At 39.3% G+C, this 22,511-nt stretch overlaps 1 protein-coding gene across 5 annotated transcripts in view; it reads left to right on the top strand.

The window, feature by feature from the left end:
* Positions 1–22,511, top strand: part of DIAPH3 (diaphanous related formin 3) — a 549,655-nt gene that overhangs the window by 293,834 nt on the left and 233,310 nt on the right. For 4 of the 5 annotated variants that reach the window (XM_070471159.1, XM_070471157.1, XM_070471158.1 and 1 more), the window contains 2 exons: positions 1,115–1,354; positions 18,006–18,135. In XM_070471159.1, the coding sequence (XP_070327260.1) occupies positions 1,115–1,354; positions 18,006–18,135 (370 nt within the window). The remainder of the gene's footprint in view (positions 1–1,114; positions 1,355–18,005; positions 18,136–22,511) is intronic. The other variant, XM_070471160.1, reaches the window with a different exon arrangement.

Consider the following 22,511-nt stretch of genomic DNA (forward strand, 5'->3'; position numbering starts at 1 on the left):
CAGGCTTTTGTATGGCATATTTTATTTTAAATAACAGTCATTATATTATAAGCAGATAGCTTTCTGTCTCCTTAATGAAATACTATAAGCTTCACATGACGTTGTTGTTGTTGTTGTTTGTTAGCTTTTCCTTCAGGGTCTGTGACAAACACAACTCTTTCCTATTTTAATCCTGTCATATTCTGTCACTGTTTTTTCCCTGACCTTGCCTCAAAATGCTGATGTTTATGATTGTTACTGAAGTTCACTGGTTTTGCTACTGCTGTCCCATCAGTCCACTTTGTCTCAAATTTCTAATATGTTTGGTCAAAGAATTCAAGTGTAACTTAAACAGGGTACGTCCCAGGTCCTCTGGCTCCTCCCCTCGTGTGTTGCTCGGGTTGGTTTGGGGGTAGGTTGGAGGCCAGAGCTTGCTGGCCTCTGAGCCGCTTGTTCCTTGTGACGCTCTCAGCCCCTCTCACACCCAGGCCAGGAGCCGGGGTCCCGGCTGGGCCTCTAGCGTGTGTGGCTGGTGGCTGCCGCTGGCCCCCTGCTCTGCGAGCGTCCCGGGCCAGGGGTCCCTCTGCAGCCCTGTGTTTCTGAAGGAAGTCACTTTAGCACAAATTGGGACCTATTTACTCTCCTTTGATGTAACACATACTGTTAGTCAGCAGGGTTCTTGTGGACAGCAGTTGCTCTTCAAAGAAAACAAACCCTCTTTAGACCTGTCTGAATCTGTTAAATATGACCAAGCATATTTCAGTATTGAATAAAAGTTAAAGCAGTGCTATGTATGAGTGCTCTGTAATTTGTTGCATCTATATCCTGTTACCTTTTAAAAATTGTGTTTTTAAAAAGTATATGTGCTTTATTACTCAGTTAAATGTTGTCACTTAACTGAAGCTTTCTTTTCAACGAGCATTTAAATTGTTAATTTTTTCTTTGAGGGATGACTCTGGATTCTTCACAAAAACATGCAGGCAGGGTTTTTCTCTCTTCCTGCTATCAGTTTTAGGGGACATATTGCTTCTTCTGTACTGTCATACCAATAAATCATCCCAGATTACTTGCAGTCACACAGTACTAAAGTATACCATGCATTTTAAAGGAAATCTGCTATTTTCTTTTCAATCAGATGAGCAGTGTGAAGAGACTCCGGCCGCGGCTCAGTGCTGTTCTCTTTAAGCTTCAGTTTGAAGAGCAGGTGAACAGCATCAAGCCTGACATCATGGCTGTCAGCGCCGCCTGCGAAGACATCAGGAGGAGCCGGGGCTTCAGCAAGTTGCTGGAGCTGGTGTTGCTAATGGGAAACTACATGAATGCCGGCTCCCGGAATGCGCAAACCTTCGGATTTAACCTTAGCTCTCTCTGTAAAGTGAGTTGGTTATTTGTTTTTCCAATTTATTTTTTAATTGGAGGAAAATTGCTTTACAATGTGATGTTGGTTTCTGCCATACAACAGCGCAAATCAGCCATAATTATACATATATCACCTCCCTCTGAACACTTATTCTTAAATGTCAGCCCTGACTACATTATTTATTCTTTAGTTTGATATGCTCATTGTCAATAACTTAAACAGAACCATCAACCCAAACCCAGAGTGAACTGAGCTTATTTACTCAACTTCTGAACTAAATCCAAATATTAATTATCTCTGATCTGCAAATTCACATGAAGGATTTTTGTTTAATAGCAAAATTGTGTTGTAAATCTATGGTTTCTCAAACTGATGAAATGGAATATTTAAGCCTAATATTCATTCAGTATAAATACCTGCATATGATAGTATATATATTGAGAATTGCTTGTGATTGCCACTGAAAGTTTTACCTTCGGCTATTTAAATGTTTCTTTGCATTTTTCTTTTTTGAAAGCTGACTAAAGGGAAAGAAAATTGAGACTGCTTTATATAAAAGGAAAGTCATATTAGGAATAAACGTAACTCAGATGTCATTATGATTTTGAAATATTTCTATTTAAATATAATGTTGGAGGAGGTGAAAATTTAGTAAGTTTAGAGGTTTTTTTTTCCTTCAGGTTCTTCTGTAGGTTAAATTTTCTTACAGAAAATCCATTCAGTGTTTTATATAGCAGAGCTCTGTCTTAAGAAGCGGGCCATAGTAATAGTGCTTTATTGATCTGCTTACAACAAATTCTTCTTAGTTATACAGCACAAGAAAAGCTTTCTCTTGTTCTTGACCTGGCCATATCTACACTCCCTGATTAAGGAATTTGATTATTGTTATTGCCAGTTTAATAGGAGAGGCAAGAAACAGGCTCAGCGTTAGCTGTGGGTTACTGAGTGGTTAGTCTCTTGGTGCTTTCCTGGCTTTTCTTGCACGTTCCCCTGGCTTATGCCTCCTTTTGGTAGCAGTGCCTTGCAAACTTTTCTCCTCTCCCATAGCCATCTTTTCACTCTTCTTTCCTTGTTTTCTTAGCCTGCTATGTTCAGTGAAGATCCCTAGCAAGTATTAAGATGGGATTCATAATACATGTGTTAAAGACTGCACATTTACACAGTGCTTACTTACTCTTGTGTAAAACGCTTGTCCTCATCATCTCACTTTATGTATATGATTAATATTTATCTGGGATACGTGGGATTCATATTTTTCATAGGTTAGCCATTAAGCATGCTTAAATATCTCAGTGAACCTGTATACCAAAGTTATGGCAGCATAGTTAAGAGAGAATGGCTGGCTGGATTAAGAAAGGGCAGTTACTCACTTAGAGAGGAGCAGGACTTTGAGCTGGATCTGGAAGGATGAGTGGATATTCCCTGAGAGGAAAAAGCATTCTAAAAAAGCATCAACAGTTCATATAAAGGGTTATATCATGGCATGTGTGAGTATACCAAGTGATCAGTTATTGCTGAAGGGGCTTCACTCGTAGCTCATATGGTAAAGAATATGCCTGCAGTGCGGGAGATTTGGGGTCAATCCCTGGACCAGGAACATCCCCTGAAGAATGAAATGGCAGCCTATGCCAGTATACTTGCCTGGAGAATTCCATAGACAGAGGAGCCTGGTGGACTACAGTCCATGGGGTTGCAAAGAGTCAAACACGACTGAGCAACTCACACTTTCCCTTTTGGATGGAGGAGGAGTGGAGAAAATAGAAATGAAATAGTAAGTTGGTCTCAATGGTAAAGAGCTTAGGTGTCATGCTGTATGGTAAAGGCTTTATGAAGGCATGTTAGTTCTGTAGGTCAAGTGACATTATCATCTGTCTTCCAGGAAGATAATTCTAGCAGCAGTATGGAAGAAAGGCAGAGTGCACCTTCCAGTACTGTCACCATTAGCCATACATGACTTTTCAAATTTCAATCAATTACTGTTTAAATAAACTTAAAAATTTAATTCCTCAGTCTCACTTAGCATGTTTCAAGTGAGTGAGTGTCCATACATGCAGACAGCATAAATATAGCACATTTCCATCACTGTTCTATTGGACAGCATTGGGTTGGGGGGTTACAGTGGGGAGAGACTCAGTGGTTGGCTGGCCTGTGTCACGTAACTTAGTAGGGCACCAGGGGAAATGGAGCTGAGAGGATAGCTGGGGATGGGAAAGGAAAAATGGAGGAGTCAAAGATAATTCCTTGCTGCTGACATGTTTGAAGCTATTGCTCAAAAGAGAGATGAGTTCAGGCTGATTTTGGTGTTTCCTATCCCTAGTTTCTAGAAGGCAACCCACTCCTGTATTCCTGGCTGGAAAATCCCATGGAGAGAGGAGCCTGGTGGGCTACAGTCCATGGAGCTGCAAAAGAGTCAGACATGACTCAGTGACTAAACCACAAACAACAGTCTCTATTACCTCAGTGTCTTAAAAGGCATCTGGTTGAAGCTGCCTCCTTTATATATTTTACATATCTTTGAGGGTCCACTCTGAAGTGGTCACTGTGCTCTGAGATGATGGAGGTCTGAATAAGGTAGTTGCAGAGGGGTAGAGGGGTGGGAGAGAAGTGTCTACGTCTAAGGACCATCTCGGAATTGGGAGGCGTGATGGTTATGAGTTTGGAGGCTGAAGGGCACGGAGGCAAGCAAGGCTGCCAGTTCAGACTTCCCCTGAGAAGGGAAGCCAAGGAAGAGAAACAGGGCCAGGGGTGAGACAGCGGAGAAGTTAAGTCCACACGTGGAAGCCTACTGGAGTTTGCTTCATACTGCTGAGCACCTGTTCTGGCTTCAGGTTGCATGTGTATCTCAGAACCAGGACCAGCTTACAAGAAGCTGACCACATATCTTCCCTCCTGCCTTCCTTCAAAGAGAGGTGGAGACAAGAGGTTAGGTCTGATTGATGAAGTGGAATTGCCTCTTATAGTATTTGGTCAATAGTAAATGCTGAATAAATAGCTTTTGAATGGATAGCAGTGCACAATGCAGTACATTCAATGTTGTGTAAAGACAGTGTTATTGTGTAGTTGAAAATAGATATCCTCTCATATTGATACACAGTTGCTGATGCATAATGATTTAAAACCCTTTGCAAATACAGTGCCTGCTGCTAGTATTTTACTATAGTCAAGCTATATACCTGTTAATCTGTCTCTAGATAATAGGGCTGACTATATTTTCAGTCAACGATACTGGATATTTTGATCATCCCTGTTAGGAGCCTTCTGTTGTACAAGAAACAAAATAAATACCACAACTTCATATTTTTTATTAGCACACATGTCAAGTTGAAGGCATATATTGAACAAGATGATATCTCATCATGTTTGTTATCAGAAGTAGCAGCTTGATCTTTGACAATTGTGATTGAATTTTCACACTGAGCATGAAGCATTTGCTTTGATGATAAGCCCCATACAAGGAATTCCATATTTATTTGACAGTAGAAAGACAGGGTAATATTTTAATCTGTTCAAACATGCTGGGTAATTATATGCCATTTAATATTCTATGTCCAAAGTCTTTACTTTTAAGTGTGCTTTATAAATTTAGCTTAAGTGTCTGGAAAGTTAAATTGTTAACTTTGCATTGTTTAGAGATAAATACATGAACAGTGAATTCTATATGTATTATATTTTGGTTTTAGGGACTATATTATCTTTGTTTATATCTGTGATTGAAATGACTAACTATAATAAACTGTCTTATAATTTATATTATAATGATAAACTATATTATAATAAAACTATAACATCACCAACTCAATGGACATGAATTTGAGCAATCTCCAGGAGATGGTGATGGACAGGAAAGCCTGGAGTGCTCTAGTTCATGGGATCACAAAGAGTTGGACACAACTGAGCAACTGAGCTGAAGTATAATAAATGAGTTCAGAAAGAAAAGATTTTACTTTCTTTTACCCAAAGATTTGATAGGGTCTGTCATAAATATAAAAGTAAAATTTGAGACATAATACATTCTAGTCTATGGTTATTTTAAGATGTAAACGTAAATTAAAGTAGATGGTAGGCTTGAGGCTTTCTGATGGAAAAAGTGAAGTGCAGAACACGGTCATGAGACTTTGTGAACTAAATATTTTAATTTTTCTTATTAGCCAAGGCTGCACTTCATGCGAAATTTTGCCTGCATGTTATTATAAATGGAAAATAGGATGTCGAGCAGTGTTCTTTTAAATAGCGAGTGAAGAAAATCAGTGTCTTGAAGATCTTTCTTTTGGAACCATCTTTCCCCCCATCACCCACTCCCCTCCCTTGCAAACGCGCACTCAGAGCCTGTTTCGGGTGACACTCTCAGAGCACCCTCATGGTAAGATGCTGCTGTTGCTGTTTAGTTACAGTCACGGCTGACTCTGAGACCCATGGACTGTAGCCTGCCACGCTCCTCTGTCCATGGACTTTCCCGAGCAAGAGTACCGCAGGTCCTGAATGCACTATGACAATCTCAAACTGCCTACTACCCAAGTTTATCCAAAATTTAGTAATATCTTAGGGGGATTTTACGAATGACAAGCACTCTATCCATTCTTCTATATAGTCTGATGTTTATCCTTTTAAAAAGCCAAGCCATCAGAAAGGAAGGCACTTACACCATTTTGCTTAAACTAGGGATAGCATTACTATAACTGAAAAGTCCAGGTGTATCATTTGATAATAAGCAGTTTGAGATTACATTCTTTTATCCGGACCTGCTCTTGACTAAATGCAAATTTGTATCCTTAAAAATCCAATCAACAATCAGGTAGGTGCTTGTCTGACCAAAATGCCCACCTAGAAAAATGTATATGTTGTTGGTGCTAAAATTAGTAATTTTAGAGAACCTGTGTGGAGCCAGGTAAGTCAGTATTCTAGAAAAAGGGAGTTGACTGAACCATCAAACTCTACATCATATTAAATATATGAGATGATTTTAACTTGTTTTTAAAAAGATGTTGTCAGTTCAGAAACAGTGATTATCACATGCTTGTATATTTTACTGATGTCTGCAAAAATGTGTGATTTCTAAATAACAAATCATCCCAATCAGTACAGTTGAATGATAGAGCTATTGCTCTAGGTAGCTAAATAAACTGACTACCTGTACTGGATAGTAAATATTAAGTTTTGGAAGAGTTTACTGATTATAACAAGTTATATCAGTTTATGCAGTGTTAGTTGGAGGGGAAGGATTGCAGAAAAAAGGCACTTTTGATTTATCTATAAATTTATCCATATTATCACTTATAGGAAATTTTCTTTTGTCAGTGGCAGTAGAATGTTCAATTAATTCATTTCAAAGGTGAAGCTATCAAAGCATACGTAGTAATGGGACTGTTGGTACTGGGAGTTAGATGTTAAATGCAATGGTGGCAAGCCAGTTTGATTTTGGTCTGTTATCTTTTCAAGTGCATGAAATTGTTATTTGGTCTGTATGTTTCTTTTATAAGTATAGGCTAACCGAAAGTCAGATAATTTCACCAAAGCTGTGATGGGGAGGATTTTTAGAAATGTGTTTAGTCTCCTCATTCTGTGGTGCCTTTGCCTTCTGTCGTGAGTGATCTCTTGAAGCTGTGCGCAGCTCTCCTTCAGGGCTGCAGTTCTCACCCCACAGTGCCCTTTACAAGTAGCGATGTGTCAGCCTCGCGTTGGATCAGGTACTTCAGCATGTGTGGATGTGAATCCTGATGAGTGGCACCTTCAGTGAGATCCCACAAGTGATCTTTAAGGTTCAGATCGAACTGAGAATCATTTTATCTGTCGTCTACCCTACTTACTTACCCCAGAATGGACAGTCCCTGATAGGTAGCCTGGAACTAACCAACCAACAAACACGCAAAAGCTAAACCTAACCAATATGAGAGCAAAACAAAAATGAAACAACTCTGCTTCCTCACTTAAGGATGAGTGTGAAAATACTCCCCAAAGCTGCTGCTTTTCTTTGGTGCCACGCCGAACGCTATTCCGAAAGTAAAATGAGTGAAAGGAATATGAAGCTCAGTGACACGGTGGAACTGAGGAAAGTTGATGGTCAGTGTCCTGAGTTATTTTTCAGGATTTGATCTTAGACAGCAGAGTTTCAGTGATTATGAAGAGCAGGAAGCAAATCCGTCCACCTGTCACATGTGGTTTATATTCTGCAAGCTTGTCACAGTCACACAGGTTACCACTCTCGATCTTTTTTTGTGAAATCTTAATTCTTGTATATATTACCTTTTCCTTTACTATGTGAAGTTATTCTTAAGAAAGACCTTTGTCAAACAAATCCATTGTTCCAACAGCATTCAATTTTTCAGAAGGATTTTAGAAGAATTTTTATTTGCTATCAGATTGGAAAGCCACCACAGTAAGTTTTGGCACCCTTTGAAAATAAAGCAGTTTTTGGCCAAAGACTTGAAGATAACAAATGCCACACATCCAGCCAATTAAGTCTGTGAAAAATCTGACTTCCAAAGCAGTGTGAAACTACTTAGATTCCTTAACTCTATCGGACTCATTCATTAACATATTTAATCTATAGCATTTTCCAAGAAATAATTAATTAGCTTTACTAAATAGTGTTTCTGATAAATTATTCATATTACCTTTGTTTTCTCAGTTGCTGTTAAAATTAGAATTATCCCTTTATTAGAATTATAAAACCCAGGTGGCTTTGTTCATGAAGAGTCAGTGTACTGCTCATGTGCTATCCTCTCACCGCTCTCAAAACCAGAATTCCTGATCTGTCAAACTCCCTGTCCCTGAAGCTGACAGCCTCAGATTCCTCCTTAACACTGTGCTTAGAGATTAAAAAGAAAAACTTAATGACCCATATAATCACGATGGTGTGATCACTCAGCTAGAGCCAGACATTCTGGAATGCAAAGTCAAGTGGACCTTAGGAAGCATCACTGTGAAAAAAGCTAGTGGAGGTGATGGAATTCCAGTTGAGCTATTTCAAGTCCTAAAAGATGATGCTGTGAAAGTGTTGCACTCAATATGCCAGCAAATTTGGAAAACTCAGCAGTGGCCACAGGACTGGAAGACATTAGTTTTCATTCATATCCTAAAGAAAGACTTTGGCGTAGTCAATAAAGCAGAAATAGATGTTTTTCTGGAACTCTCTTGCTTTTTCGATGATCCAGCAGATATTGGCAATTGGATCTCTGGTTTCTCTGCCTTTTCTAAAACCAACTTGAACATCTGGAAGTTACCCATTTATGTATTACTGAAGCCTGGCTTGGAGAATTTTGAGCATTACCTTACTAGCGTGTGAGATGAGGGCAATTGTGCAGTAGTTTGAGTATTCTTTGGGATTGCCTTTCTTAGGGATTGGAATGAAAACTGATCACACCATTTTGATTATCTGGGTCGTGAAGATCTTTTTTGTACAGTTCGTCTGTGTATTCTTGCCACCTCTTCTTAATATCTTCTGCTTCTGTTAGGTCCATACCATTTCTGTCCTTTATTGAGCCCATTTTTGCATGAAATGTTCCCTTGGTATCTCTAATTTTCTTGAAGCGATCTCTATTCTTTCCCATTCTGTTGTTTTCCTCTCTTTCTTTGCATTGATCGCTGAGGAAAGCTTTCTTATCTCTCCTGGCTATTGTTTGGAACTCTGCATTCAAATGGGAATATCTTTCCTTTTTTTCTTTGCTTTTCGCTTCTCTTCTTTTCACAGCTATTTGTAAGGCCTCCTCAGACAACCATTTTGCCTTCTTGCATTTCTTTTCCATGGGGATGGTCTTGATCCCTGTCTCCTATACAGTGTCACTAACCTCCGTCCATATTTCATCAGGCTTACTGTCTATCAGATCTAGTCCCTTAAATCTATTTCCCACTTCCACTATAGTCATAAGGGATTTGATTTAGGTCATACCTGAATGGTCTAGTGGTTTTTCCTACATTCTTGAGTTTAAGTCTGAATTTTGCAATAAGGAGTTCATGATCTGAGCCACAGTCAGCTCCTGGTCTTGTTTTTGCTGACTGTATGGAGCTTCTCCATCTTTGGCTACAAAGAACATAATCAATCTGATTCACAAATAAGTGGGTTCAAATAAATCTTGGCTCTGTCGCATAGTAGCTGTGTGTCCTGGGGTATGCTGTGTGATGTTTCCAATCTCTTTTGCTCTCATAATGAGTATAGTACCAGCTGCTTCCTCATGGGGATGTTGTGTGTTGTAAGCACTTGTATTACAGTGTTTGGCTAGTCCTGTCTCCTGGTAAGTGCCACACAAACAAGAGTGGCTGCTGTTGTCCTTGGCGTTCACATTATTCACGAGGGAGGGTCTCCTAGAACGTTTGTGGGGTCATTACAGACCCTTCTAAGTGTTTCATTTTCCTGGTGTTCAACAGTGTCTACAGCATGTGAAGAGTCAGTGCCATCTTGATAATGTAATTAGAGTACAGGAACATAAAAAATGAGGAACAGTTGCAAATCTGACACTATTCTTAAGATAGAAGTTTCATTATTCACAGTATAAGGGGTTGTAGTTCTTTGGATTCTGAAAATTACTAAGAAGATGCTTAGTTTTTATTTTGAGTATTTTCTTCCTTGTGACTAATACAATGGATTATTCTTTAAATGTCATCCAAATATGTGCTTGAATACCTTAAAAATATTCCTAAACCTTGTATTGTAGTTACAAAGGAGTTCTGTCCCAACTGACAACCAGGCCATGATTTATTACAGGATCTCCTTTTAACATTATTTTGTTTGGAATGAACAGAGCGGTTGAAGAAACTCCATCCATCTTTTTGTTTATTTGACATCTACAGCACATTAAATGTACCTTAAAGCAGCAATATATAAATAAGAAATTCTCCTTAACAGTAATAATTACTCATCAGTAAGATAATTTCTTGACAGTGATACCAAAGAAATCCTGTCAAGCAATGTTAGTGACAATTTAAATAAAGCATATTTCTTAAACTTAAGAATAACGTTTTAAAGCAGACATTTTAGCTTCAGTTTCTTTCCAAGGGAAAGACTATGCTCAAGTTGTGTTTTTCTCTTTAACAAAATTAGCATCATCTCTCAAGCTTTCCTTGTTCTCACTCAATTGCTGATTATATATGTTGGATAATTAGTAAAAATAGAGTGTTTTTAATGTTTATCAAAAGGTAAAAAAAATACTGATCACGTAAGTGAAGACTGTGGTAAATGTATTTTGCTGTGCTTTCATACATTTTCACAAGTTTTCTGGAAGGATATTTTTGTTTTGTTTTGTTTTTTTAAGTGATTTGGGGGAAGAAAGGAAGGGACTAAAGTAATTGAGGCAGTAAGAATACCTTCTCAGCATTGTGCAGTTTTTCCTGAGAATGTTAGGAACTGAATGAAGAATTTCTGTCCTGGAATTTAGAGCAGCGGGAGTTGGTGATGGACAGGGAGGCCTGGCGTGCTGTGATTCATGCAGTCGCAAAGAGTTAGAAACGACTGAGTGACTGAACTGAACTGAGTAGTTTATTGGTACTGTAGTTTATAACTTCATGCATTATGAACAAATTGTCACTCTCTGTGTTTCTTAACTTCTTATTTTTTATTAGGTATATTTTCAAATCTGTTTTGGGATTTGAGTATTTTTTTAAGTCTCTTAATTGTTAAATATAGATTTTGGAAAAATGGAAGACTTTTACTTATTTATTATTCAGTGAGTATATTTTCAAATGATAGATGGTGACCTGTATGTGAGTTGCTAACCTGCTGATATCAACAATACAGCCAGGATAGAACCCTCTCCCTCAGTTAGTGTGTAACTTTATGATTGTCTCTAAATATTTGAATCTCTGTTTAGCCTACATCCTTAACATTTATTAAATTTGTGTATGCCATAAGCTATAGTATGTACCAGAATTCTCATTCTGAAATCTTATCACTCTTGAGGAAAGATCAAAATGATCCAGTTGCTTATTGTTGGACCATAGACATTTCTTGATATATTTCATTCCTTGAAATAGGTGGCCATTTAATTACATCACAAACAGAACTAGAAAGCTCTTTGCAGGCGCTTGTCTAATCAGCATTCCACACAGACCATGTGTCTGGATTCACATGAACGGAGCATGAGGAAGGCAGTACACTGGTGACAGTCAAGAGCTTGAAGTTCATAGAAGGAGTAGTATTCTCCAGCCATTGCTTTAAAGAGAAAGGTGGGAAAATAGAAGAATTCAGTATTGTTGTTGTTCAGTTGCTAAGTCATGTCCGACTCTTTGTGACCCTATCACACGCCAGGCTTCTCTGTCCATCACTGTCTCCCTGAGTTTGCTCAAACTCAGTGTCCGTAGAGTTGGTGATGCCATCCAACCATCTCATCCTCTGTCGTCCCCTTATCCTGCCTTCAGTCTTTCCCAGTATCAGGGTCTTCTCCAATGAGTCAGCTCTTCATACCAGGTGGCCAAAGTATTGGAGTTTCAGCTTCAACATCAGTCCTTCCAATGAATGAATATTCAGGGGTGATTTCCTTTAGGATGCACTATTTTGATCTCCTTGCTGTCCAAGGGATCTCAAGAGTCTTCTCCAACACATAGTTCAAAAGCATCAATTCTTCAGCACTCAGTTTTCTTTATGGTCCAACTCTTACATCCATACATGACTACTGGAAAAACCATAGCTTTGAATATATGGACCTTTGTTGGCAAAGGTATTAAAAATGTCTGCTTTTTAGTTCTCTGTCTAGGTTTGTCATAGCTATTCTTCCAAGGAAAAGTGTATTTTAATTTCATGGCTGCAGTCACTGTCCGCATTTATTTTGGAACCCAAGAAAATGAAATCTGACACTGTTTCCACATTTTCCCGATCTGTTTGTGAAGACGTGATAGAACCAGATGCCATAAATCATATTTTTTGAATATTGAGTTTTAAGCCAGCATTTTCACCTTCATTCTCCTGGCAAACATGATTCCAACATGTGATTCATCCAGCCCGGCCATTCACATGATGTTCTCTCTGTAGAAGTTAAACAAGCAGGGTGACATTATAGCCTTGGCATACTCCTTTTCCAATTTTAAACCAGTCCATTGTTCCATGTCTGCTTCTAACAGTTGCTTCTTGTCCTGCATACTTCTTGTCCTGCATACAGGATCCTCAGGAGGCAGGTAAGGTGGTCTAGTATTCCTATGTCTTTCAGAATACTACACAGTTTGTTGTAATCAACACAGTCAAAGGCTTTAGCATAGTCAGTGAAGCAGAAGTAAGACTTTTTTGTATTCCCTTCATTTTTCGATGATCCAGCGTTATGTTGGCACTCTGATCTCTGATTCTTCTGCCTTTTCTAAATCCAGCTTGTACATCTGAAAGTTCTCTATTCACGTCCTCTGAAGCCTAGCTTGAAGTATTTTGAACATAATCTTGCTTGCATGTGAAATGAGTGCAATTGTGCAGTAGGTTGAACATTCTTTGGCATTGCCTTTCTTTGGGATTGGAATGAAAACTGACCTTTTTCAGTCCTGTGGCCACTGCTGAGTTTTCCAAGTTTGCTGACATATTGAGTGCAGCACTTTCACAGCATCATCTTTTAGGGTTTGAAATAGCTCAACTGGAATCCCATCACCTCCACTAGCTTTGTTCGTAGTAATTTTTCCTAAGGCCCACTTGAGTTCACACTCCAGGATGTCTGGCTCTAGGTGAGTAACCACATCATTGTGGTTAACTGGGTCATTAAGAGCTGTTTTGTACAGTTCTTCTCTGTATTCTTGCCACCTTTTCTTAATCTCCCCTGCTTCTTTTAGGTCCTTGCCATTTTTGCCCTTTATTGTGCCTATCTTTGTATAAAATGTTCCCTTAGTATCTCCAATTTCCTTAAAGAGATCTCTAGTCTTTCCCATTCTTTTGTTCCCCTCTATTTCTTTGCATTCTTCACTTAAGAAGGTTTTCTTTCTTGTCTTTTCTGTTCTCTGGAACTCTGCATTCAGATGGTTATATCTTTTTCTTTCTTCTTTGGTTTTCACTTCTCTTCTTTTCTCAGCCATCTGTAAGGCCTCTTTAGACAACCTGTTTGCCTTCTTCTATTTCTTTTTCTTGAGGATGGTTTTTTTGGTCATCACCTCCTGTACAATGCTACAAACCTCCGTCCATAGTTCTTCAGGCACTCTCTAACAGATGTAGTCCCTTGAATCTATTTGTCACTTCCACTGTATAGTCATAAGGGATTTGATTTAGGTCATACCTGAATGGTCCAGTGGTTTTCCCTACTTTCTTCAATTTAAGTCTGAATTTGGCAATAAGGAGTTCATGCTATGAGCCACCGTCAGCTCCCGGTCTTGTTTCTGCTGACTGTATAGAGCTTCTACATCTTCAACTGCAAAGAATATAATCAATCTGATTTTGGTATTGACCATCTGGGATGTCCATGTGTAGAGTAATCTTTTCTGTTGTTGGAAGAGGGTGTTTGCTATGACCAGTGCGTTCTCTTGTCAAAACTCTCTTAGCCTTTGCCCTGCTTCATTCTGTACTCCACAGCCAAATTTGCCTGTTACTCCAGGTGTTTCTTGACTTCCTACGTTTGCATTCCCATCCCCTATGAGGAAAAGGACACTTTATTTTTGGTGTTACTTCTAGGAGGTCTTTGTTTTTAGGTCATCATAGAATCATTCAAGTGTAGCTTCTTCAGCATTAGAGGTTGGAAAGAAACTTGATTTACTGTGATATTTAGCGGTTTGCCTTGGAAACAAACTGAGATCATTCTGTCATTTTTGAAATTGCACCCAAGTACTGCATTTTGTACTTGTTTTTTGGCTGTGAGGGCTGCTCCATTTCTTCTAAGGGATTATTGCCCACAGTAGTTGATGTAATAATGATCAGTGTTCACTCTTGCCATCTGTTTTGCGACATCCAATTTACCTTGTTTCGTGGACATAACATTCCAGGTCCTATGCAATATTGTTCTTGCAGCATCAGACTTTAGTTTTACCAGATACAACCACAGTAGATGTCATTTCCACTGTGGCTCAGTCCCTTCATTCTTTCTGTAGGTATCTCTCCACTCTCACCCAGTAAATAATACTGGGCACCTACTGACCTGGGGAGTTCATCTTTCAGTGTCATGTCTTTCTGCCTTTTCATACTGTTCCGGGGGTTCTTGAGGCAAGAATACCGACATGGTTTTCCATTGCCTTCTCCCATGGACCACGTTTTATCAGAACTCTCCACCAGAACCCTCCGCTTCTCCAGTGAACCAAAAAGAAAAACAAATGACAGTTTTTATACTAACTCTTTGTTGTAGTGGGGAAAACTGTTGTATTTGTGAGAGTTTGATACTTTTACTCCAGCCTTATCCATTAAAAATAATATTATGAATGAAATTGTAGAGCTGAAAGGCAACTTTTATAAATTATATTAACATTCTTAGTTTATAAGAAAGTTGAGACTGAAAGCTTCTGACTCAAGCATGAAAAAATAACTTCTGAACTGAGATTGCAAATAGGGTTCTTTGTATTTTTTAAGACAGATTTTGCAGTATCTACTAACTCTTAAGTCCATTAAAATGTATATTTAATATTTTTAAATTGGAAGATAAATTTAGAATTTCCTTTTCCTGTCCAGTTCCACATTCTCATTTTACTTGTATGCATCTGAGGTCTGATATCTTGCCCAAGACAACATCACTAGTTAAAGGCCAGTCTTAGTATTATTTTTTAGCAGGTCATTCACACATATTAGTGGCCATGGGTCAAGTTAGTGATCAGAGTCATTTTTTTGAGGAACAATATTTCAAAACAGTTGTATGTTTTCTTTTATAAAGGCATCAAACAGCAGACTCTGTTCGTGTCAGTCAGTTTTTAAAGTGCCAGGAACCATTCTTTTGGTTTGCATGTTGAAGAGATCTGTGTAGCATTTGAACCTATTGTAGGAGTAATCATGTGAATGCCAGGCTTCTATATTTGAGTAGCTCTATATTTCCAGGGGCAAGATAGTTTTTGCTTCAGTATATTGTGTGTGTTAGTGTTTGTGATGACCCAGAATATCTTTCTGCCACAGTTGGATGGTAACTTTCATTTGATACTTTTGTGATAGTGATATAATATTTATTGACATAGAATTTGAAAAAATACTTATAGATATATGTATATATGTGTGTGTGTATGCATACATATATACGTATAATATTGTTGTTCAGTCACTCCATCGTGTTCAGCTCTTTGAGACCCTATGGACTACAACACACCTGCCTTCCCTGTCCTTCACTCTTGCCTGGAATTTGCTCAAACTCATGTCCATTGTGGGCTTCCCTGGGGGCTCAGATTGTAAAGAATCCTCCTCTGATGCAGGAGACCTGGGTTTGATCCTGGATTGGGAAGATCCCCTGGAGCAGGGAATGGCGAGCTGTTCCAGTGTTCTTGCCTGGAGAATTCCATGGACAGAGGAGCCTGGTGGGCTATAGTCCATGGGGTTGCAAAGAATTTCACACAACTAGGCAACTAACACTTTCACTTTCATGTCCATTGAGACAGTGATGTCATCCAACACCAGGCTTCCCTGTCCATCACCGACTCCCAGAGTTTGCTCAAGCTCATGTTATCGAGTCAGTGACACCATCCAACCATCTCATCCTCTGTTGTCCCCTTTTCCTCCCGCCATCAATCTTTCCCAGCATCAGGGTCTTTTCCAGTGAGTCAGCTCTTCACATCAGGTGGCCAAAGTACTGGAGCTTCAGCTTCAGCATCAGTCCTTCCAATGAATATTCATGACTGATTTCCTTTAGGGTTGACTGGTTTGATCTTCTTGCAGTCCAAGGGACTCTCAAGACAACACCACAGTTCAAAAGCATCAATTCGTTGGTGCTGAACTTTCTTTATAGTCCAACTCTCACATCCGTACATGACTATTGGAAAAACCATAGGCTTAATATATATTAAAGTAGGAAATTGTTGAAAAGGAAGCAAGTAAGTAGGACTGTGTAGTTAAGTATAGCAGGAATCTCACCAGTTCTAAATTAAATCCTGATTTTTTCCTGTCTTGTATTTATCTGGTCTGGTTCATTACTCATTCATAAGGAACACTACCAGGTTGTATATTTGCCTGTTCACACTTAGTACCCTCTACGTCCACCACTCACAAAACCCAAGCTGACCGCTGTTTATACCTGGTTTGTAGCCTGGTCCCTTTGGTTTAGGGTCAGTCCATCCTGGTCTTCTCTTCAAGTCTCTGTTCTCCTTTCTTTTATTTTATGTACTTATTTGTGTTTCTTTAGCTTTGGAGACCAAGAGCTCACAAACTAGTACTCCTAGAATAGTTCAGTCCTCTAACTTCTAACTAAGTATTCTTTACAGTTTGTCACCCTCAAGGGAAAAAAAGTTGGTTCTTAGGGAGCAAAATTGTCTTTCCTTATAATCTTTTTGTGTAAAGCATAGTTGTACATGCAGTTCAGAGACAGATGTATAGTATATGTATCATTTTTAAGTTTCATGTTCACAAATGATTAGGAAAAACATGCCTGAAAAACTTAGCTATAATGAAAAATAGGTTAAGAAATGAAATATAATGAAAGATTGTGCTACACTTACATACATCTCCATCCTTTCCCAATGTCTACACTTAGATGTTACTCAGAAGCTTCAAGCTCCCTTGTCCCAAACTGAAGCAATCCTTTCCCTCTGCCCCGCCCAGGCCTTTGTCCTCGGCCTCCTGGTTCAGCGGAGGTGAATGGCGTCAAGTATGGGTCTGCGCCCACCTTGTTTCCTTATCTCATGCCGAAGGCGTAACTGCCGCGCAGTCTGTTTTGTTTCACTGCCTGGATTATTACTGCAGCTTTAAAAATCATTCTTCTGCTCTGTGCTTACCCTTGCTCTAATCTTTCATCCACATTGTGCTAGGAGGATCTTTCTAAAATGTATGCCTGATTATCTCTCATCTAGTTAAAAACCTCCTCGTTCTTAGGGATCAGAATTCTTCATCCACAGAATGGTCTGCCTTTCTTTTAACTTTCTGGCTTTTTCCTTCTCAGATTTCTGTCTACTCTGCTCCCTCTCCCCAGCACACACTTTGCTCTGAGTCGCTCAGCCGCCTCCCCAGTGCCACTCCCTCCTCATTGCTGGCCTCATTCAGATGCTCTGATGCTGCGCCTTTGAGGGTTTCCCGTGCCTCTGCCGCCCCGTGCCACTTCCTGTCTGCTGCCGTCCAGCTCAGGTACCCTGTCCTCCTAGGCATACTGTGTGGTTGTCTTCACCATACTCTTCATCACACAGGAAGAAGTGTATACATTTTCCTTTTTTTTTACACTAAATGGCTTCCTGAGGAACGACTGATTTGTGGTTGCCTCTCCAACTCCTGTAGTATCTAGCAGGCATTCTATAAATATGTGCCGAATGAAAAAGGGAACAAGTGTGTGAGGCTGTTCTAAGTGCTGATATTACATAGATTCTTAGGCTGTCCTGCTTTCCTGAGCATTTTACCATATATTTTCCCCCCGTGAAATATTGCATACTAGATTGAATTAAGCTTATTACTTCTTTACGGGAAATATTAATGATTTAGACCAAAGAACAATATATGATAAGTAGCTTTTCAAGTGTTTAAACATTGGCTTTTCAAAAACAGCATTAACTAGTTTTAGAACTGATTTATTTCTTACCTGTAAAAAACAGGATTAACATTATTTAAATAAAAAGATTATCAAAGTATTTTTGATTCTCTGTATTTTTTTCTCCCTCTCATTCTGTTTAGCTAAAGGACACAAAATCAGCAGATCAGAAAACAACACTTCTTCATTTTCTTGTGGAAGTATGTGAAGAAAAGCATCCTGATATCCTGAATTTTGTGGATGATTTGGGACATTTGGACAAAGCTAGTAAAGGTTTGTGCTTTTGTAGAAAGCATTTTCATATTCTGGGTCTTAAGTTGGTATAGAAAATAATGCTTTTTATTTGAACGTACTTGCCTCTTTGTCACAGTGTTTTCATACTGAATGCCTCATTTTAAAATTAGAAAGGTACAGGACATTTACTTTATGAATTGCCATTTCTGCAGCCACAGGTTTAGTTTGTTTGATTGGGTAATGAGACCCTCTGTTCGGAAGCTCGGAGCTCTGCAGTCTCAGCCCCGTGAACACCTGCAGTCCGCCTCTGCTGAGCGCCGCACTGTGGCCTGCACTGTGCTCCCTGGACGGGTGTCATTCCCAGATACCTGGGATGAGTGTAGTCAGTGTCGCCTTGGCCTGAATCTGAGTCTCCATCCACCTGCCTTGCAGGTGGAGTGTGCTTCCTTTGCCCCAGCAGGTGCCAAACTCCCCGAGATTCCAGTCACTCCCCCCTAAGCCCCAGTGTCTAACCTCCGCATCCCCACTGTGGGTTTACATCTGCTTATAGAAAGGGTCAGAGAAAGGATAGGCCCTATCGATATTATATATATTTGCCTTGAATATGACTTAGGCGATGTTTTGATCATCTGAGGAATCTCGGTTGTATATCAAATCAGTTCTGTGGGAAAAAACTTTACTTGACTCAAAAATGAATTTATGAGTACACATGTGTATGAATATGTACAAATGTATGGAATACATTTTGGAAGATACCTCATTTGGACCGGGAGAATATCTGTATTCTTTAGGTGTAGGCCACTGGTTATTTATCAACTTAAAGAAGGATACTTTTTCCTGTATTACAGTGAATATTTCTTTTGAAAATCACTTTTATCATTTTATACTCCTATGAAACTATTTCTTCTGTAAAGTAGGGTTGGTAGCACTTCTTTTGCAGAGAGGCATGTGACTGCATGAGAAATTCTTTCACATTTTTTCCTGAGATACATGTTTCTTTCAAATGTGTATCTCCTACAGCTGTTGCAAAAAAAAAAAAAGTTGGAAACAATCTTTTTTTAAGACATAAAGTAAACTTTGAAACTTTTCTCTCTTGCAGTCTAATGTTTTAATGACATTGGATTACTCCTTAGTTTGCACTTGTGCTTCCATAAAATGTTCTTGGCTAAGAAGATAATGTCCATATGTATAGGTGTAAATGTTTTAAGGTAATTTAAGAAGGGAAAATAATCCAAATAATTTTCTCATAATAAGCAATGTGAGATTGAGCAAAGAGCACAGAGAAGAAAAGAAAAGCATTAAAAAAGACTCACTGATACTCAGAATAGCTTTTCAGTGATTAAGTTCATTAATTCAAGGATGATAACGTCTTTAAAACGAATTTTCTGAAATTTTGGAATAAAATTTGAGTGTACTGGATGAAAAAGAATTGAAAGTGGGTTTTCTTGATGGACGTTAAGCTTGATAAGTAACAGATGAAAAAGTGTTACCAAGTGCCTTGAAATATGGAGGAATTTCTTTTTCTGGGGAAAAGATGGTTGAGTAGTTATTATAACAGCTTATACCAGCATTATGTCTTTAAAAAGAATTAAATCAGTGTGGGCCTTTTCTGATAATAGCAGTTTGGATTTCTGATCACTTCACCATCTTTCATGCTAGTTCTAAAACCGAACAGTAAACTGGAATATGCTTCTCTTTCAGATGTCCTTTTTAAAAAATAAAGTTTTGCTGATGTCTCTATTGGGGTTGCGCTGGGTCTCCTTCGCTGCGCCTGGGCTTGCGCTGGTTGTGGTAGGCTGGGACTGCTCCTGGTCGCAGTGTGCGGGCCTCTCCCTGAGGTGCCTTCTCTTGTTGTGGAACACAGGCTCCAGGTGCAGGCTTCAGTGCCCCTAGGCACGTGGAACTTTCCCAGAACAGAATCGAACCCGTGCCCCCTGCATTGACAGGCTGATTCTTATCCACTGTGCCACCATGGGAGTTCTCAGATGTATTTTTTATTGTAGAACGTATTTTCTAACAGTTTTTGCTATGAATGAAGTTTTCAAAATGTCATTTATCTATTTTGACTCATTTGATTGTGCTAAAGATCCAATACAAATATAAATATTATATTTTGCTTTTGAGAAATGTTTTACTTTCATAAGTGTGCTTGCAGAGTAGCAACTTGGTAATGAGATTCTTCTTTCTTTTTCGGTGCTTCTAAGGGGGCATTCTGGGGCCTTGGAGGTTTTAGTTTCCATCTGTTACTGTAGAGGCATGCATATGTGTATGGGTCAGCAGATACCCTGAACGAGTTTCACAGGGAGCAGCTAACTTCATATTTGAAATAGAAAAGCCATCACTGAGAGAACTTTTTTATAGTGTAGGTGATTGTTGAGCCTAATTTCTTTTTATGATTGTATTACCTTATTAATGGATGAGATTTTAGAGGAACAAATATAATGTTTTAGATGAAATAAGTCTATGTTTGCTTTGGAGAGTTTCAGTGCTCTTGTATTTTATATCATCATTTGAAAGTTTGCAGATTTGAAGTCTCCTCAATGAGCTATCACCTGAATTAAAAAGTATCTTTGTTTTTGATACACAACAAATCCTGGCCATTAGGTACTCCTGGATCAGCAGGGAGAACTTTCATTACAACTAATGAGCTTACCCGTATGACAATTTTCAAGAATCTATTTCATTAGGGCTGCTCCTCTGCTAAAAGGTAATGGGCTTACAGCTTTTCATTGTATTTCATTGAAAATATTTTGGGTCATTATTGTATTTCTGTATACCTTTGTAATATTTTTTTCCTTTATGAATTCCTAAGGGTTGGATACATTTTCCCCTGGTCTAAACAGTTGAAATTAATGAACTCTAATCCATGATGGTTACTGATTATTTCACAGTAATTTCATCATTAAATTGGAATGGTATTTTACTAATGATTTAGAAAATATGACCAAACTTTGGGGATTTGGGAATGTATTAAAATAATACCGAGGTAAATTTACAATTTCACCTTGTTGAACCCATGTCTTCCCTGGTGGCTCAGAGGGTAAAGAATCCGCCTGCAGTGCAGGAGCCCTGGGTTCCATCCCTGGGTAGGAAGGTCCCCTGGAGAAGGGAATGGCACCCACTCCAGTGCTGACAGGAGAAGTCCGTGGATGGAGGACCCTGGTGGGCTACCGCCCGCGGGGGCAGAGCCGGACTCGCCTGAGCGACCGACGCTGCTGCTGCGGCTGCTGCTGCTGTAGGGGTTGCAGATGTTCCCACTCTTTGCTGGAGAGTTAAGCCTGAATTCTCGAGACGCCATGCTGACGTGCTCTGTGACCCACCTGCCCACTCATTTGACAAGCGCATGCTGTGTGACTGCTGTGCGGTCTGTCTGCCGCTGGTCCGCAGTGTGGTTTCTGGGTCTTGGCCCCAGCTACCTTACTCTCACCCGACTTCTGTCCAGCTGACCTCTCCCTTTTCCTCTCACATATTTGACTTCTTCTGTATGCTTTTTCAGTAGTGCTGTTATTACTGGTCTGATACTGAGTCCTTCTCTTTTTTTTCTTCCTGTAGCTTCTCCTTAGGTGATCTCTTTATTCCCCAAGGGCTTAAATAGAATCATTAAATTATGATTTATAAATTTTTTTCTAGACTTCCTTCTAAAAAGCTCCACACTTGTATATCCAACAGCTTACTGTTCAATCTGCAGCTACGTTGAAGTGTATAGATCACCCTTTGCTGTAAGTGTGGCTCTTGATTATGACCTCCTTGCTGTCTCGTCTCCAAATTTGACTTACTCGAAAAAGTCTTTCTTGGCGCACTGTCTTCTGATTTCGTTTTTCTCATTCCCGTGACTTTGCAGCCCCTAGCACCCCAGCTGAGAAAGCATGGTGGTTTCTGTGGGGACCGGTTGCTGGGCTGGGAAGGTCTCTCTCTCCTGTGTCGGGTTTACAGTGACTGTCCTTTCCCTTTGGTGCTTCTTCCTGGTGCTCGCTGGGAGCCTCACCTCAGTTTCTGTGTATTCCAGTCTGTATTTAAGGGTAAATTTTTAGATTTTCCAGAAAGTCTTAGACCACCGTTTAAGGACTACTACTCTGTGTTAGACACTATTCCTGCAACTGCTGAGAAAGGAAGTAGCTTCCCGAGAGAGGGCAATATTCAGTGTATTTTCAGAGTGGGTTGCCCGCTTTTTTTTTTTTTTTTTTTTTTTTAACTTTTTCCATTTCTACAGTTTCAGCTTTCGGGAGCATTATTTGATCCTTTATATTTGAGGGGTTTTTTGCTCCATTTTATAGACCTCTCTGCTTTTAAGACTGTTTGTTTGCTTTTAGCTAGTAATTCCTTGGTCTGACCCAAATATTTGTCTAGTCAAATACATCACCTGGTTTTCAATTCCTCATGACTTTCCAACATTTTATGATAAATGCCTTACTAAA

Source organism: Odocoileus virginianus, chromosome 8, assembly GCF_023699985.2.
Source record: "Odocoileus virginianus isolate 20LAN1187 ecotype Illinois chromosome 8, Ovbor_1.2, whole genome shotgun sequence".
NCBI classification, from domain to species: domain Eukaryota; kingdom Metazoa; phylum Chordata; class Mammalia; order Artiodactyla; family Cervidae; genus Odocoileus; species Odocoileus virginianus.